The 18927-nt window shown below is 47.6% G+C and overlaps 1 protein-coding gene across 3 annotated transcripts; it reads left to right on the top strand.

Annotated features, from left to right (window-relative positions):
• The first annotated feature begins 1282 nt into the window (after positions 1-1282).
• Positions 1283-17850, top strand: ZNF12 (zinc finger protein 12). Of its 3 annotated transcripts, none has more exons than XM_070567369.1 (5): positions 1283-1442; positions 2442-2506; positions 8768-8894; positions 9167-9262; positions 17660-17850. In XM_070567369.1, exons 1-5 carry the CDS (start codon positions 1424-1426, stop codon positions 17680-17682), a joined length of 330 nt encoding a protein of 109 aa, XP_070423470.1. In that variant the 5' UTR covers positions 1283-1423; the 3' UTR covers positions 17683-17850. The 3 variants fall into 3 exon arrangements, with proteins under 3 accessions (XP_070423470.1, XP_070423469.1, XP_008536155.1); XM_070567368.1 differs by lacking the exon at positions 17660-17850 and adding an exon at positions 12807-17190; XM_008537933.2 differs by lacking the exons at positions 1283-1442; positions 17660-17850 and adding exons at positions 1816-1925; positions 12807-17190.
• Positions 17851-18927: the final 1077 nt, after the last annotated feature.

Raw genomic sequence — 18927 nt, forward strand, 5'->3', positions numbered from 1 at the left:
GAGGCAAGTTACCGTCCATCTTGAGAACATGTACTTACTGGATTATCTGTGTTGAGCTGGATAAAAAGATGAGGTTCTTTTCTCTCTTTGCAGTCTCACTAGTGGTCCCCGTGCTAATGCATAACAGTGTTTTGACTTAATGGTCATTCAACAACAAAACTGTTCCTTATTTCTACATTTCTGGAGAGGATCTGGGTTGGCAGGAGATTTTAGTTTTAATCCCAACCCCAGCTTTTAAGAAACAATTGGTCAAGGACACGGTCAAATTAATTCACCAAAACAGTAACGATAATCATGGTCCTTCTGATCCCATCTTTGAACAACGACACTGTTCCCTACCACAAACTGCATCCTCTTTGAGAGGGAAGATCCCAGGTATTTGTTTTATTTTGCGGTTTGTGTTTCCTTTCTGACTTTCCTACACTTTTTATGCATTAGGTGTCTAATCCACTAGAGCTACAATGTCTGTATTCTTGTTCTTCCTTGGAGAAACTATACGCCCACGGGTGATAGTAATTCACGTCACGGCGGGGCATTAACTGGATCCTAGTCTTTCATTGAAACTTCTCCAGGTATTTCAGTCAAGGGGACATGATCCACCCTTTCCTTCCCCTCTGCTGGTGGTGGGGGAGTCTCAGTTCTAACCCAAAAGATCTCAGCGCAGGGAAAAGATCAGGGATCCAGGACACAATCGCACCGCCTCCTAGTTGAGGCGACACTTTCCTTGAGCCCTAACAGCAGTGAAGATAAAGGGGAAATTGCGTCCCAGGTCTTAGCGGCCAATTCTCAAAATATGGCTCGATGATGTACAGAGTTTTAAGACGTTCCCTAAACGTGTCGGCGCGTAGACTCACGGGAAAGAGAGTCCTGGTATGTGTCTGGCTCCCTGGAGCAGGCCCTGGCTGGCGCACTTCCGGCATCGTGCTGCGCATGTGCAGCTGCCCTGTGTGCGTGTCCGCGCACGCGCACTGCCGCCGCGCTGCCCAGGCTTCCTGTCGGTGCCCAGGTCACGGCTCGCCCTCCTTCCCAGGCTCCGGCGTCGGGCGGCGAGCATTCCGGGCCTCCGGGGTCGGACGCCGTGCGGCCGGGCCGGCCCCCAGCGGGCGCGGGTTCTGCGGGCCGGCAGAGACTCTAGGGGGACCCCCGAGCGCGCCCGGGAGCCCGCGGGCTGGGCCGTGGGGTCGGCGGGTCCCGGGCCCGGTCCGTGTGCACCCGCGGCGGCCCGGGCGAGGCTCGTGGGCCGGGGCGTCCCCGGGAGGCCGATCTGGGCCCGGGAGGGACGGTGGCCCGAAGTGAGTGTGTCCCGTAGGCCCGGAGCCGGCTCCTGGGGGGGCAGCGGCCTTGGGAGGCGGAGAGGAGGGGACCTGGGAGAGAAGGCGCCGGAGGAGCAGCCCCCGGCCCGGGGCCTCGGCGGCTGGGGCGGATGAGCGAGTCCCGGCGGGGTAGGTGGCGGGCGTGCGGGCCTCGAGGCGGCCGTGGGTCTCCCCGCTGCTGTGAGCGGGGCTGGGGGCCGGGCCCGGGCGGAGGGCGCGAGCGTGTGCGACGGGGAGGTGGAGGCCTCCCGGGGACAGCGTGGCTGCGCGGGGTGGGCGCTGCGCGGGGCCTCGCGAGGTCAAGGTTTCCTGGGGCTGGAGGGCCACGGCCTCGGCTGCGGACGCGCCGTGTCCACTCCTCCCTCCATGTCCAACGCCCCTTTCTGCTCCTCTTAGCCTCTGTTTTTATTCCAAGCGTGTCTCTATCAACCTCCATGAGCACCTTTGTTCTCTGATCTCAGTGATGCTGATCCCGCCTCGGTTCTCTCCTTGTGGGATCACAGACTGCAGAGCAGGATCAGTCTGTCGGGTTCTGTCCTGCACCTTGGTTGACAGAGGAGGAGGTTGTGCCTGAGAAGTGAGGTGACTTGTCCAGGGTCAGCGGATCTGTAGGTGCGATTGCAAACAGGACTCAAACTCCCGTCCCAAGTGCTCTGTCCTCTGTATTATTTTTAAATCAAAGTGAATTTCTTAAAAGGTCCTTCTGAGCAACAGGCTCAAGTTGGTAGAAATAATTTAAAGGCTGAGCCTTGCTTGAGTGTGTCTCTTTATTCAGAGCATTCTGTCGATCTTGTGCTCACAAGTAGTTACAAGAGTTAGTAAGAAGATCGATGACGATAACAGAATCCCTTTTTACCTTCTATTTAACGACGGAGGGTTATTCCAATCCGATTTGACGTTTACTTTCTAATGAGAGATGCGTCCTTTCAGTGACCACATGGTCAGGTGGAGTTCACACTGACAGGTGAGGGCTCCCTGCTCATCATTCTGGTCGCTTCTGAAGGTTTAAAGGGACAGTCTCTAGTAGGTGTCTTTCATGAAACTTTCTGGCTGAGGTCTGAGGCAGGAGAGTGCTTCCTGGACAGGCCAGATGGCCCATGACTTCATTGCCTGCGTTTTCCTTCCCAGGTCTGCCTCCACTTTCACAGTCCTCCACGTTTTTCCAAGAGCAGCAGAAAATGAATACACCTCTGGTGAGTTGTTCTGTTTGTGTCTTTCTTCCCTGCTTTGTTTATTGCACACCTTAGGAGATGAAGAGTTCAGAGTTCAAAGTGGGAAAGGAGGACCAGGTCAAAGATCCGGTGAGAGAGGACACAGCGCAGCATATCAGCAGCGAGCGTTTATCATGGTCACTCGTGCAGACAGCGCGATTCTTCCAAGCTCTTGCAGCCAGAGTGAAAGTGCGCCTGCTGTCCCTGACGCTCACTGCAGACAGCGACACGTGCCTCCTGCTACTGACTCACGGTGATCTGCCGAGACGCTTTTGTGTCCTTGTGCGTTTTCCAGATTTCTTGGACAGGCTCGCTCCGTGTGGCCAGCCTTCCTAAGTGACAGCCCTCACCCATTGCTATTGGTCTCCTGCTCGTGCCTTCTGTAAGCCGAGGGCGCGCCGTCCAGGGAGCTCTCTGTGCGTGTGACTTTCCTGGGGATTAGAACGTTGTTGTCTCATAGAGACATTTTCCCTGCTCAATCCGGGCATGGTATCCAGAGCAATGGCCTTCTTGCCCTTCAGATTGTCTCCCTGGTGTTTCTCTGTTTGGGTTGCACAGTGGCCCGTGCAGTGATGTCTCAGGCGGATTCCTGATTGCCTTTCATGTCTTGTCCTGCAGCCCACGGTCTGGGTTCTGCCCCGGCCTCCCCTGGACTGGTTTTGGTAAAGGTCACCTGTGATGTAACAGACACCTGGCAGAGACTTGCCAGTCGTTGCCTTGGAGCCTGTGCTGCCTTTCCCGCATGCACAGGCTCGTCGCTTGGTTCTGTGACAAACCTCTCCTTGCTCTCTTCCTGGCTGATCCTCTGCCCTCCTCGTGTCTTTTTCCACCCTTGGCTTGCAACTCTCACACCTGTCTGGCCTCCCCCTCCCGTGCTTACTCGCCAGCTCTGACACTTCTCCTGCGAGGACCACAGGACGCCTCAAGTGAATAGATCCGGAAATAATAATTTGCAGACCCCCACCTGTGCCTTCTCCTCTTGTGCCTATCGGGTCATTGTTCCATCATCCACCCTGTAACCCTGTCCAGAAAAAAGGGATTCATTCTAAACTCCTTCTCTCTCCACTGTTACCCCTTTCGATTGCTCAGGTTTGCTGATATTTTCTACGTGGTCTTTATCCCTTGCTTGCCTCCCTGCTGCCCTTCAAGTCGTGTATTTCTTCACCGTGGCCTGTGACAGAAACTTCGCTCTGTACTGCTGCTTTCCCCCACTGGCTCACGTGTGGTTCTGCATTGAGTGTTTCTTCTCAAATGTTAATCACGTGACTTGCCTCTGTGTGGAAGGCACTTTAGAGGCTCCCTGAGTGACTAGACAAACGAGGCTGCCGCTCCCCTGAGATGGGGAGATTGTGGGAAAAGCAGATGTGAGAAAAGGCCAGAGTGACGTTCCAGACATTCTAAATTTGAGCTGTCACTGTGACGTGCACGTGGTGACGTCAGGAAGGCAGGCGGGTGACGAGCCTGGGCCGGGAGTGGAGCAGGTTGTGCGTTGACTGCTGGGTCCATGAGCCACAGGGCGAATGAGCCCAGGGCTCTCCCACTGAAGAGTCTGGGAGAAGGAGGAACTGAGCAGGGGCTGCCGGGAAGAGGGGGAACCAGGAGAGTGAAGGTGGAGAAGCCAATGGAGTGACAAGCTATGTCAAGTGCTGTCAATACTCAAGTTCCATGAAGACTGAGAATTAGCCGCTGAACTTAGCACTTGGGGGGGGCTGTTGCGTGATGATGGCTGGTTTGCATGGATTTGTGGGGTAAAATCCTGATGGCAGAGGCTTAGGGGAGGGGGCTGGAAGAGCTGGGTTTGGCCTGTCGCTCACTTTTTTGAGAAATTTTGCCCTCCTGGGGAAAAGAGAAATTGGCCAGTAATTGGCATAGGAGTTGAGGTGAAGAGGGGATTTCCTAGTTTGTTTTGTTTTAGTGGGAATGGGAGTGATCCAGTTAGAATGAAAGTAGTTGCTTCATCCGTGTGGGGAGGGGAGGGTTATTGGAGAGATCCTGAGTTAGAGGGGACAGGACGGCAGGGTCACGTTGGAGGTGGGGCAGGACACGTGGTGTCCCCCGATGGCTTCTCTTCCTCAGGGAAGCAGCCCATCAGCTCGGGGAGGAGGAGATGAGGGGTTTGAGGAGAGAGCAGAGCTTTGGGGCCCAGCTCCGTCCTGCCCATCTGCACACAGCTCAGCTCGCTGGGAGGACTGGAGTTTTCCCTCTCGTGTCTGAGGCATCATCTCCTTTCTTAAACCGTGGGTGTCATTTCTCCCTTGGGGAGTTGATGTCGTCCCCCGTGCTCCTCAGCTGAGAGCGATTGGAGCATCTGTCGTCCTGCTTGTGGAGGCTTTCTGCTCTGCCCCCTGAGAATTCCCGGCCGAGCATCCTACTCACGTGGCTCTTTGCTTTTGTGACCCTTCCCGTCCCCAAGGATTTTGTCTCATCTTAGACATTGGCGTCCTGTGGCTTCAAGTTTTGGACGTGATTCTACGAGGCAGTTCTTTCCCTCCAGGAGCTTCCGTTCTCCCTGGAGGAGGTGCTTCTGAGCGAGGCGGGGGCTCCTCCTGGTCCGTCCGTGGGAGACTCGCAGTGATGCCGGAGCACCGTCTGGTTGGAGGTGTTCCGTCCGAGGTTGGGGCTCAGTCGCTCAGCGAAGGGAGAGGTGTCCGTGGATGAGGCGGTTTGTGATGGCTCTGCGATGATGAGGCTCTGGGGAGTTGCCAGGGGTGGTGAAGGTGCTCGGAGCAGCCAAGGTGGACTGGATGAGCTCCCGAAGTGCCAGGAAGGACCTTTGCTTCCCCAGCCTGTGGGCCTCCTGTCAGGAACAGGGAGAGATGTGAATGGAGGTGAACCCTGAGACTGACTGGAGAGCCCCTGGGGCTGTCCTGCTTTCGTCCTGTGGAGAGTTTGAAACCCTTCAGTTGGGAAAGTGAGTCATCTGCTAAGAAGCCGTGATACACAGAGACTGTTGGAATCATGTGTATGTCGCCTCTTCTCACTGGCCCGTTTCTATTTTCACGTGAGGTGCCTGTCCACATCCACCGCCGGGCTTTCTAGCACAACGCTATTTTCTTTCATGGTGCTTTTCTTCTTAACTTACAGAGTAGTCTTAAATGTTTGTATGTTTTTCCCGTTTGGGTCATGTTTGTAAACATTTTGTTCCAAGTTTATTGGTGTTTTTAGCTTAGTTTCCAGCATCGCCATATAATTCTTCAGTATTTTCATTTGGAGAGATTGAATACTGTGCGTGTTTTCAGTTCCTCAAGGTGAGCGTGCCTGTGTGGGTGAGCTTCCTAGGTCGAGAGCACGCTCTTGGGTCCGTACTGGAGTGCGGCTCCTTGCAGGGATGGGCGGTGGGGTGAGGTAGGAGGAAGCTGTGGTCTTGTGCTTCTCTCTCATTTCTCTCGGTTCTTGGTTTTCCCCTTTCTGGCCCTGCAGAACTGTGTCAGTTGCTCTTCTGGGACAGGCCACGTGGGTGGTGCTCTGGCTTCCTGACTCTGGGGATGTGCATGTTGGAACGTGTCTTTCTCTCTCCCTCATGTGCAGGAGGCCTCTGTTGGCTGGGGAGGGCATCTTGGGCCGAGGTCTTTTGGCCCCAGTTGGCTCTCACTGTCTTTGGCTGTCGTTTGGGTCCCAGTGGTCTGACACATGGAGGCAGCCGTGACACACAGCCTGTTTATTAAAGTCCTTGGGTCTTTGTCATTTACAGTCCTCTGAGGAATCCTCTTTCTCTCAGCTTTTACTAATGGGATTCCAGTCCTTAACCTTCCTAGCCATCAGGACAGGAGTCTCAGTAATGGGGCAGGCCTTCTGCTTCCCCCATCGTAAACCCAGCTGTGTGACGGCAGTGGATCGAGACGTTCACAGACGGATTCTCACTCTCACATCCGACGTTCTGGCTCATGTGAAAAGATGTCCCCCACTCTGAGTTCTGCAATTACAGAGCTGTTTCTGGAATATTCTCCGTACCGAGCGGTCGTTTAAGACATACACGTCATGGATTGCTCCCTTGTCTTTTGAAACTGACCTAAAATCTCTAAATATATGCGGTTCTGATTGGTTGTCTTAATTTGTTATCCAGGTTTTCTGAAACTCCTTAAAGTTTAAAACGCTTGTGAAGCTGCTTGTTTTAAGCTAGAGGAAGAACAGTGCACATTTCTTCTCGCTCTGCATGAAACTGAGCTTGGGCTACTTGAGCCCATCACCAAAGAAAGGATCACTTTGGAACTGATAATGCTGTTTCCAGGCAGCAGCAGGGCTTGGATTTTAGATATATGTGTTACAAATAACAAAAACTAAAATTTTTTCCTATTGTGCTGTTTTTTCCTCATAAGGCAAAATTACAAGCAATTAAAAAAACCCTACAAATTGCACATTTTGTGAAATTACAAATGCAGAGCCAGAAGTCGGAATAAGATGTGCGTTATACTATGTATGCGTTAAATTTAGAGTACTTTATGCTCTGTTCCTCACTCTCTTGCATTTGGTCATGACTTCATCAGGGCGGCCATAGTCGTGGGTGGTGGGACCCTGAATGAAGTGCGGGCAGAGCTTCTAGAAGACTCTCTGTTGCTCTCTGAGGCGGTGTCCTCGCAGGCTGGGCCTCGGGCAGTTTACCCTGGGCAGGAACCACTGCTCCGCCACAGTGTGTCCCGTCAGCAGTTGTGCAGTCTCCGACCTGAGCACCCTCAGCCTTCCCAGGCCAGCAGAGCCTGGTCCCTGGACACCCCTGCACCCAGAGCCTGGGAGAAAAACAGGGTCGGATGACCAGGCACCTTAGAGCATCTTGCCAACAGCACCTGTCCTACACGCTTCCATCGTTCCACACAAAAAAATCTTAGATTTTGTCAGCCAATGTGAGGAGTTTGTCATCATCTCAAGTGGCCCCTGAGCATGACATGGGCTGTTCCCTCTCCACCGCCACACAGCACTCCTGCCTCCATGTTTTGTTGAAATCCTCTGACCCTTTTTGTTTTTAACATACTGTTACTGTGTTATAAACCCTTTGTGGCAATCGCATAAACTTAACAGCCGCATTCCGTCAGTTATTTAAACTTGCTTCCATGTTTTCTGGTTAACTTCTGTCCTGATTTGGAAAGAGTGATAAGATACACGATAGACAGGTAACAGTAACCGTAGGTATCAGTGAGGGGTACGTCTTGTGCCCACAGAACCCTGGTAAGTGCTTTCTGTGCATCAGCCCATTTAATACTGGCATTATGGGGTAGGTGCCGTTATTATCTTTATTTTAGAGGTAATGATACTGAGTGGAACAGTTAGAATGACTGGCGTATTTGTGAGTCGGACAATTCCCCCGAAAGACCTGCATTTAAAGGTGTGGTTTTGGCTGGATCCAGGTGTGTTGTAAGCCATCCGCCCCTCTTTAGGAATGTGCTCCTTCTCTCCTGGAATGTGTGAATGGGCAGAAAGGGAATTCGCAGGGCCCCAGCTGGGAATTCAGGATGACCGAGCCAAGCTGTGACTGACAGTTCTTGTGGTGGGCCACAGGCAGACCTGCTGTAGGCTCACCTTGCAGTAAAATACGGCCCGGGGAGGTGTGTTGGTTATTAGCTTGCTTGTCGCTTTGGTGATTGTGGCTAATACTGCAGATCGGCTCCTTCTGGAAGCTGTGAGCGGAACACATTTGGACAGGAACAGCAGCTGAGTTTCAGCCATGCTGAGTTTGAGATCTAGGCCATAATGTGTCTGGGGTCTAGGAGAGAAGTCTGGGCTGGTGATATAAATTCAGGGAATGTTGACATATAGATGGCAATTAAAGCCATAAGGCCAAATGGGATCACCATCAAAGCCATGAGTGCAGGCAGCAGAGAGTGAAGGACAAAAACTGAGCCCCGGGGCCATCCAGCTTCAGGATGACCTGGAGGCGAGGAGGAGCCAGCCAGAGAGGTAAGAGGAGAACCCATACTGCTAATGTTCTGGAAGAAAAGTGAAGGCGCAAAGTGCATCCTGGGTTTGCATGAGTGCCCCTCAGGCCTCTCAGGGATGGGGGCTACGTCTGCTGCTCTTACCATCCCCAACAGCCAAGATTGTCCCTGGCTTGCAGCGCGAGCCCAGTGGTTTCTTCTTTGATGTACACTGAATGAACTCACGCCCTGTATTCCTCATACGTTTGTTTTCCTTCCACAATCTGTAACATAAAAAAGGTATGCAGCGTTCGTAACTTTACCAGCGAGCTCGGTAAGCTCGTGTCCCCGTGTGCCTTCTCCACGTCACCCAGTTCCGATCACGGTGCCATTACAGGGGCCAGTGTCATTCAAGGATGTGGCCGTGGACTTCACGCAGGAGGAGTGGCAGCAGCTGGACCCTGAGCAGAAGACGACCTACAGGGATGTGATGCTGGAGAACTACAGCCATCTCGTGTCCCTGGGTGAGGAGAGCTCGCTTTCTGAGCCGCGACGATATATGGGATTTCTCGCAAGTTGACTGACTTTGATTTTGATGGGATAAATGTGAGTAGTCGGTTTTGGGCGCCAGGCAGGGCATTTTGGTCTTTACCCCCCCCCCCCATGAAAGATTCTAATTTTGATACAGCTCAGATGGGCACTTCTGTTACGTAGCTCATATGGCAGCACTTTCCTCATACGACAGAACCGGAAGCCCAGCAGCCGGGTTCAAGTTCTCTTTCATTTCTGTTAACAGGGTGTCACATTATCAAACCGGAAGTTATCATCAAGCTGGAGCAAGGAGAAGAGCCATGGATAGTGGAAGGAGAATTCCTACTTCAGAGTTGCCCAGGTTTGTTAGCGGAGGCAGGGAGGGGGTCGGTAACTCAGAAGGGTTTTCCCGGGAATTTTTTAATGGTCCCAAACCTTTACGAGTGACTGAAGATAGTTGCTTGTCTGCCTTAGCCTCCTGAATCCAACCCCAAAGACTTCTGCCTTCCCCACAAAAACTTACGTTTGTATTGCTTTTCCATGCCTGCCTCTACCCATAACCCAAATCCAGTCACTGCCTCTTCAGCCTTGGGTCTTGTTCTGACGGCATTTTCAGGAACCTGTCATCATAGACACTTTTTGTTTTCAGGCACTCATCATCAGTCTGTTAGTAAAAATAACTTATGTGACTCTTATGTTCTTCCTACCTTCCTTTTCTCTGCTTCTTCGCTGTGAAATGCCTCAGACTTGTTTCTCTCCCCAGTTTCACTTTCATGTCTCTTTCTTTGAGGTCAGATTCCAAAGCCCCAACCTCCCCCTAAGCCAGGTGGTTCCATTCACCTGTGTTGTCGTGGGCACATGTGCTGTCATTGTCCCTGAGGTCCAGCCCTTCTTCAGTTTGGTGACAACAGTCCTGGGTCTCTTTCTCCCCAAGTGCTCGTTTGCCTCTTGGCTCTCTTATTTACTGCCCTGTTCCCAGCTCCTTGAATAGTGTCCCATACAGCAGGCTCAGTAAGCATGATGTACAGAGAGAATTGTGGTCCGTTTGTCCTCCCATCCTCCAGAAATGTCTCTAAAGGATCTGCTTCCACCTTCGGTGGTTTCTTTGTTTCCAGAGTTCTTTAGAGGGCTCCTCCTGTCTCAGGTGTGTAGGGGTTTTGTCTGTCTGTTCGGTGCCACACTGTCCACTCTGTCCTCTGGTCCGGTGCTTCCCATGATAGCACTGCAGTGCGCCTTCAGGCTAATGGATTTGGAGGATGTGTTCGCCTTAAGTTCCCAGTCGATCCTATCACTGGTCTCACAGGAGAGGCCCAAAATGAGTCCCTGTTGCTTCCTAAAGGACATTTAAATTCCTTGTTCTTTAAGAATCACCACAATATTGGCCCTCTTTTGCCTGGAAAAATTAATTTTCTATTGTTTCTCAAGACTCTTGGTAAACTCCATTTGGTCCACACTCCTAAATGTCTTCTGATCATGTGATTATCATCCCTATAGTTTTGCGTTTTGGTAGGGACATGCTTTATCCACCCAGGTAACACGTTATTTCAGACTGAGCTTGAAGTTTTCCTTCTAACTCTCATCACCACTCCAGTCTCTTCCTTCTCTCAACTTCGACTCCACCTCATGGTAGAACCTTAAAAAAAGTGAGATCTGATCAAGTAATCTGTAATTTGATGGTATATATTTTTTGGTTGAGCTTCTTTCTTACCCTGGATTATAATCCTGTAAAGAAAGGGGCATGCTCTCTTCCCTCACCATAGTACGTAACATACCATATCTAGTTATTTCTTTGATTATCTAAGGAGCTAGAGGTGAAAGAACCCTCTTGTCCATCCATTCAGAAATGATCTGTAGACAGTTGTTTCTAAACAAGCATGCCTAAGTGACATCCCTTTATGTTCTCCGGGTACTCAAAAGATACCTGTATGATTCAGATTAAGAACAACTTCTCTGGTTTCTACTCAGCGGTTCAAAGGAAATAGGAAGTAGTCATACTTCCTAAGAGATGGGTTTTGGCCGAGAAAAGAGAACAGAGTGGCATGGAGTGGTGTAAACCTCCGCATTTCACATGCAATGTTAGCATTCCAATGCAAGGCTGAATCACTTTGTGCTAAAATGATTGTATGGAGAGTAATTCTTTTCAACTTTAAGGGGGAATGGAGCTAATTGAAATGAGAGAGGATTTGAAGAGTATTGTTTTTTTAAATGGAAACTCCCTGAAAGAGAGGTTTTGAGTCAATCAAGGCTGGGAGTCAAGCAAACTGGGAGAAAAGAGGAGTAGAGACCTGTGGTTGAGCTGGGGCGTTGTTGGTACCACGGCAGTCTCAGCTGGGCCGGGAGTGCCTTAGGTTGTCATCTGTCTCTCCCAGCTTGATGTGAGGTGAAGAGAAGCGCTGACCCACCTCCTCCACGACTAATGCTGTTTGTGTCACATGACCCTCCTCGTCCAGCAAGTAGCTCGGTTTTCCTGGAGCCGAAGTTGGTAGACTGGCATAGTCTTAGTTTGCAATAATTGTGAATCTAGGTGGTGGAGAGTTTTTTTTGTCAGATTTTCCCCCCATTTTATCTGCTGATATTTTGGCAGTGGACTGAGGGAACTTGGAGGTTTTGGTGGACAAGGTTGATATGGTTTCATTGGATGGGGATGATAGCAAGTAAAATAGTCAGGTTCATCCAAAAATTTGTAAGATAAGTAAAAATAAAGGTTACTGTTTTAGGAGCAGATCGAGGAGTCTGATTTTTAACGTTTGTGCACTAAATGAAACGTAGGAGTGGGGAAGTGCTGTTCACATTCCGAATTCAGTGACAATGGTATGTCAGAGACAAGGCTGGTTTAAGGGAATTGTCAGGAGATTGAAAATGGGATAAATAATTGCTAAATTTCTCGAGCGTGGATGAACAGCTCTTTATAGTAATTGCGAGATTGCACGACAACGCTGTAAAATAGGCACCACTGTCTGCATTTCACTGGTGGATGATGCTGGGTCACAGGGCAGTTACATACCTTGCCCTGGGTCACCCAGCCAGAGCTCATGCCGCGTTGTCCAAGCAGGAGCAGATAGTTTCATCGTCAGAATGAGTCGAGTCTAAATCACGTCATTAGAATATTTAGGAAATCTGAAACTCTTGCAAGGATGGCGTGCTCTGTGGTCTATTTTGTACTTCCTATTAGACACACATGTTTCTGGGACTCTCCTTCCACGTAAAACAGAATTATAGAGAGTTGGAGCCCTGGCTGCAGCACTGTTGCTCTCAACATGAGGAGATTGAGGCGTAAGTTTATGTGGCACCACTGTATGCAATCTGCAAAAAAGGCAAAGTGGTTTGGAAGGATCTAGACTAGTCAAAATGCTGCCACAGAAATCTCAGTGTAAGGTGATAGCACCTTAGGTTATAATCGGTCTCCCAACTCGATATGAAATGAGATGGTATAAAGTGCTGACCCGCCGCCTCCAACAGAAGCCCCTTGGATGTGTCCTGTGACCCTCCTTGTTGCCCTGTCGGTTCACCCCATTTGCTGTGAGTCCTTCCACATCCACCTTGTCAGTCAGTCCTCCGGCATCCCTTGTCCTCCAACCATCGCTCCGTGTTTATATTTTACCTCTAGACCCAGTTTTGAACAAAATCTTACAAAGTAGCAAAGATCAGAGGTGCTTGTGTTTTTGTCAGTTTACTTCCCCCTTTCCTGACCACTGGAGAGAGAGAGAGAGAGAGTGTGTGTGTGTGTGTGTGTGTGTGTGTGTTTATTCCAAACCAACAGAGTAAGGTAAAAAGTACACCTGGAATTATTTTCATCTGCCCATGAAGCTAACATCTATGCCACAATGAAATGCTCGTGTACAAGTCACATTCCATATTTTATGTAGGAAGTTGTACAAAATTTGGTTAATTCTGCCTCTTTTTAGAGGAAGTCTGGAAAGTCGATGACCTGATAGAGAGAGTCCGGGAAAGTGAAGACAAACATTCAAGACAAACTGAATTCGTGAACACCAAAACTCTGAGTGAAGAGAGAGGTCATGTTCCTGGTAAGACTTTTAATGTGGAAACAAACCCTGTTCCTTCAAGAAAAATGTCCTATAAATGTGACTCCTGTGGAAAGAGTTTAAAGTCTGTTTCAGAGTTTATTCGTAGTGATGGAAGCTATGCAAGAATGAAACCTGATGAATGTAGTGCATGTGGGAAGTCACTTCTCCACGTTAAGCTTGAGCAAACTCATCCCGGAGATAAATCTTATGAGTTTAATCAAAATGGGGAAGCTTACACTCTAAACGAAGAAAGTATTTATCAGAACATTCATATTTTGGAGAAACCCTTTGAATATATTGAATGCCAGAAAGCCTTTCCAAAGGATACAGTTTTTGTTAATCAAATGGAGGAGAAGCCCTATAAATGGAATGAATCCGAAATAGCCTTTCTCCAAATGTCCAACCTAAGTGTGCACCAGAGATCTCCTGTGGAGCTGAAACCCTATGAATGCAGTGCATGTGGGAAATCCTTCTGTAAAAAATCAAAATTTATCATACACCAGAGGACTCACACAGGAGAGAAACCTTATGAATGTACTCAGTGTGGGAAATCCTTCTGCCAGAAGGGAACCCTCACTGTACATCAGAGAACACACACAGGGGAGAAGCCCTACGAATGTAACGAATGTGGGAAAACCTTCTACCAGAAGTTACACCTCATTCAGCATCAGAGAACTCACTCAGGAGAGAAGCCCTATGAATGTAGTTATTGTGGAAAATCCTTTTGCCAGAAGACACACCTCACACAACACCAGAGAACACATTCAGGGGAGAGACCTTATATTTGTCACGACTGTGGAAAGACCTTCTCCCAGAAGTCAGCACTTAACGACCATCAGAAAATTCACACAGGTGTGAAACTCTATAAGTGTAATGAGTGTGGGAAATGCTTCTGCCGCAAGTCTACTCTGACTACCCATCAGAGGACACACACAGGAGAGAAACCCTATGAATGTAACGAATGCGGGAAGTTCTTCTCTCGGTTATCATATCTCACTGTGCATTACAGAACTCATTCAGGAGAGAAACCCTATGAATGTAATGAATGTGGGAAAACCTTCTACCTGAATTCAGCCCTCATGAGACATCAGAGAGTCCACACGGGAGAGAAGCCCTATGAATGTAATGAATGTGGAAAATTGTTCTCCCAGTTGTCATACCTCACAATACATCACAGAACTCATTCAGGAGTGAAACCCTATGAATGTAACGAATGTGGGAAAACCTTCTACCAGAATTCAGCTCTTTGCCGACATCGGAGAATTCATAAAGGAGAGAAGCCCTATGAATGTTATATATGTGGGAAATTCTTCTCTCAGATGTCATACCTCACTATACATCATAGAATTCATTCAGGAGAGAAACCCTATGAATGTAGTGAATGTGGGAAAACCTTCTGTCAGAATTCAGCCCTTAATAGACATCAGAGAACGCACACAGGAGAGAAAGCCTATGAGTGTTATGAATGTGGGAAGTTCTTCTCGCAGATGTCATATCTCACTATCCACCATCGGATTCATTCAGGAGAGAAACCCTTTGAATGTAACGAATGTGGGAAAGCCTTCTCTCGGATGTCGTACCTCACCGTACATTATAGGACCCATTCAGGAGAGAAGCCCTATGAATGTAATGAATGTGGGAAAAAATTCTACCACAAATCAGCCTTCAACAGCCATCAGAGAATTCATAGGAGAGGGAATATGAATGTAATCGATGTGGGAAGGCTTCTCTGAAGTCAAGCCTCGTTTTATGTCTGTTTGCATTTTATGAGAGGGAACCCTTTCAATATAATGAATAAGAAACTCCTACCAGTGTAAGTCAGAGGGTTCACACAGGTGAATGTGGACAAGGCTTTGTGCATTAGTCAGACTTGTAATCTGAAAGTTCACAGGGTAGAAGTCACAATGGCAACAAGACCACATGACTCGATGGATACCAGACTGTGCAGGAGTGAACATTTATCAATATTTCGACCATGTATGTGGATTCAAACTGTTCCACATATCAGGGAATTCATACCAAGGGGAACTCTCTCAATTCAAGGAATGTGGAAAACATACTCCTTTGGAAATTATTAATACTAAATTTTATGTTTCTGATATAACATCAGGCTTTTTGTAAAGAACCAAAAACCCAAAAGCAGAAGATAGCTCTTGTGAATAAACATACTCCTGTGTAAATAGAAGCTGTAAAATCATCAGATGGCTCATCGAGATAGCAACATGGTGACATTTAACTCACATCTGAGTGGTTACTGAGAATGTAGGACTCGCATTTTTGAGAGTTTTTGGGTTGGTTGGTTAGTTTGCTTTTTAGGATGCTACATTACAGGAATTGTATGTTCAGTGTGAATCATGTTTGAAAGGGCATCGTATCCTTATTAGAATAATTTGTAAGATATATATTAAGATTATCCATCTTAAATAGCACCACCCTGTTAGTATCTTAATATGCATTGTCATTGAATTAATACTTGATAAGTATAAAGTATGCTTCGTGTACTTTTCCCTGGCATTTATAAATGTATTTGATCATTGTTAATGAGCTAAATAGTCCATAAAGAAGCCAATTTTTAAATGTTTTCAACTGATAGAGATCTATGCATAAAGTAGATAGAAAACTGCAGATAATTTTAAATTGTTAATGCCAGAAGTCTCCAGTAGTGAGAAACAGCCGTAGTACTAATTGCACTCTATACAGTTAAAAAAATGTACTTTAAATATTACTATTTTTATCTAATTTTTTTCATCTATTTTTTATTTGGATGCCTACGTAAGTGTAAGTGTGCAGAGCACACGTACTGTGTAACTTAGGACTTATCTGTATTTTTATCTGATATGATAGTGTTTTTAAACATTGTGCTCTACTCCTTCCCGTTCCTGAATAAATTAAGGACACATTCATAAGGGTTCGTGGCAGACACTGTTGAGTGACCACCCCAGTCACTCGCTCCTTACTGTTTGCTGGCAGAGTTCGGGTATCCATTCCTTCTCACAGAACAGGGGATAGATCCTGATTAGTTTCAATCAATAATGAAAATCCCTTTCTCATTGCCAGCAGTTGGTTTAGAGTGGTCATAAGACCCAATTCTAGACAGATACACAAAGGAGATATCAGACAGGTTATTTCTGGAAAAGGTTTCCTCAAAGATTCAAGGAATGATGCAGGGTGAAGTGGAGTCTTCTGCTGGACGTTTCCTTGTCTGGATGTGATGCCTGCTTATGTCTTTCCACCATAAGTTATAGTTTAAGCACGGCAGAGCAAAAAGAGTACAAGAACCTGGGACCTGGATGATGTCAGTGAGGCACTGAGCCAACCAGCTGTGCAGCCGCTCCACCTCTGGACTGTTGCTCTTGTGAAAGACTAAATTTATTTTAAGCCAGTTGACTTAAGTTGTTCTGTTAGTGATAACTGAAGGTACCAAGTTACACTTTTGTAGGAGTTATGCAGTTGAGAAGTGGACTAGGTAAATCGTTTATTTTGAGGTGTTGACATAGAGATTTATCTTTTCTGTATATTTTGGTGTAAATAGTTTGAGCATTAGAAATCGACTCGAAACAATTAGATATGTATGTTTCCTTGAATTGTTCCATCATTGACCTAAGAACCTCTGGAACCTGATACAATGTCAGGTATACCTTCCTTTTCATAATGTATGACATCCATTTTGTTTAGGTTAATTTATGTCATTCACGGATTGTTCCTACAGTTGACAACAGATGGTGTGAGGTACAGACCTGCTTTTGTTTGCTTTCCAGTGATTAGCCTGAGAACCTGTATTATTTGAATAATTTGCCCCTTTCCACTGAGGTGAAATGCCATATTTTTCAAGTATTTCAATTACTCGTGGCGCCTGTTTTTGTTGCTCAGCACTTTCCCTCCATATTCTTCTGGATGATTGTGAGTATGCCACATAACAGGAATTCAAAGTCTGGTAGAGTGTATAGCTTTTCATAGGAACTATATATTCTTAGTATATTTGTTGAAATGATCCCTACAAAGGTTTCCCACACTAGTGTGACATTGTAGCTTAAATACACAGTATGCATTGTAAGTAAAACGTTTGAAAAGTTGACGTGGTTTACCACATTCTTTTCCTCTTACGGCGGTGTGCCTGCACATAACACGGCCTGGGACGTGTGAGTGGCCCTGAACTCCCTGTTCAATAATGCAGTCGTGTAATTTGTTTATAGTTTCAATGATGTCAAATGTTTTCATATTATTACATCTCTGAAATTAGAATCAATAGCATGTTCTAATTTAATTGGCATTTTGTTTTTCCTTAGGGGTACTTAAAATAATGGTTTGTCTTAGATTTGACGGAATGTAATATTTGGAAAGTTTTTGACTATTCCCGGCAAGTGTGTGAGACGCACAAGGCCTGAGTTCATGAAAGATGGCTCTGTAGGGGACACGTCCAGTTTACCGATCCTGCAGCAAGGACTGAAAAAGGAATTGGGGCAGAGCATGCTTTTTATACACAATGGCTCATAATTTGGAGTGTTAGCAGATTAGGAACACAGATTTTTCAAGGGCTGGGCAGGAGGTTGACCCTTCCTGGTGGTGGAGGTGAGATCCCCCCAGTTTTTTTAATCATCCTAGGGTTAGTGAGGTGGTGGTTCCTTTGTTGCTTCCAGGGCCTCTCATATAGGTCAAAATGAAGATGTGGTGTTAACACCTGGACCATAGTCTACCTGAGGCCACAGAGTCGCCCTCTCTTTATTCCCTCTCAGTACTCTGCATGGCTGTCCAGTGAAGCTCCCCAAAGAACGTTGTATGAGAAGCCACGTGACTGCAGCCCAAAGAATCGCCAGCTTTATCGAATGCTTCCAATTAAACAAAGCAAGGAAATGCATTCTAAAAACTATGTTGCTTTTTTCCTCTCATCACAGAGATAACTACATCGTAAATTGCTTTTCCCTTCCTTGAGTTTGAAGTCTCTGCTTCCTGCCAAGTCAGTGAGCTGGCATGAGCTGCTGACTTGTTTCCATAGCCCAACTCTGGAGATGCCATAGAAGTAAGAGCCACTCACGGCTCCAGGGAGCTGAAGTGAAGGGGAACCCACAGGGAAGACGGAGAGGTGGCGCTTTTGTCGGGGAGGTCTTAGCACCCAGAGGCAGTGGACAGGCCGGTGCTGAAGAAAACTCAGATTGTAACTCTTTTCTACGCTGTACTTTACTCTCCACCACAGTGGCCCCAGCATGTTATTGCCCACCACGGTGCCTTCATGAGACAGGAATGCAGGCGCATCAGCTGGGCCCTGCAGGGGCGCTTTGGGTCCCATGCGAGCAGACCCTTGGTCCAGCTGAGATGAGGGGTGGACACAACAGACACAGGTAGTGTCAGCCTGGAGCATCCTGTCCTCACGCCAAAGCCAGGTCACTACAGGAAGTGGCGCGTTTTCCTGGTTGGAGGAGGTACTTCTGGTGATGAGGTAAAGGGCCCAGAGGGAGAGTGATGCGTCAGGAAGGGGGTTGGTCCCAGCTGGGGCAGGCTTGCTCTTCTGTAACACATACTTGTACATACCACCACCCCCCCCTCCCCCCCCAGGGATTATACCTTCTCCCTGCTGCACATGTCAGCCAAGATTTGTGGATACCTGTGAAAATTAATTCTGGGAAAAGCAGTCAGACAGATGAGTTTACTAAGAGCACACCGTACCATCTACACAACTGGCAAGCTTAAAGGGATGTGGAAACCCAGATGTCAAAATTTTCTTAATAGACATCCTTGCTGAAAAGTATATGGGTGATAGGAAGCAGGAACAGAGAGGTACCCAAAAAAATGGGGGAGGGGGACTGAGCATGAATAATTGTCATGAAGCAAATAATTCAGTAGGTGACATTAATAACAGAATTGGTACAGCCAAAAAACAAATTAGCGGACTGTGTGTTAATGGCAAATAATTCTCTCTGAACTCCAGAAAGAATAAAGAAATGCAATGTGAAAAATAAATAATTCAGATGGAAAAGAGAGTAGAGAAGCTAATAGCCATATACTG

The sequence above is a fragment of the Equus przewalskii genome, chromosome 12 (assembly GCF_037783145.1).
Source record: "Equus przewalskii isolate Varuska chromosome 12, EquPr2, whole genome shotgun sequence".
Classification (NCBI taxonomy): Eukaryota; Metazoa; Chordata; class Mammalia; order Perissodactyla; family Equidae; genus Equus; species Equus przewalskii.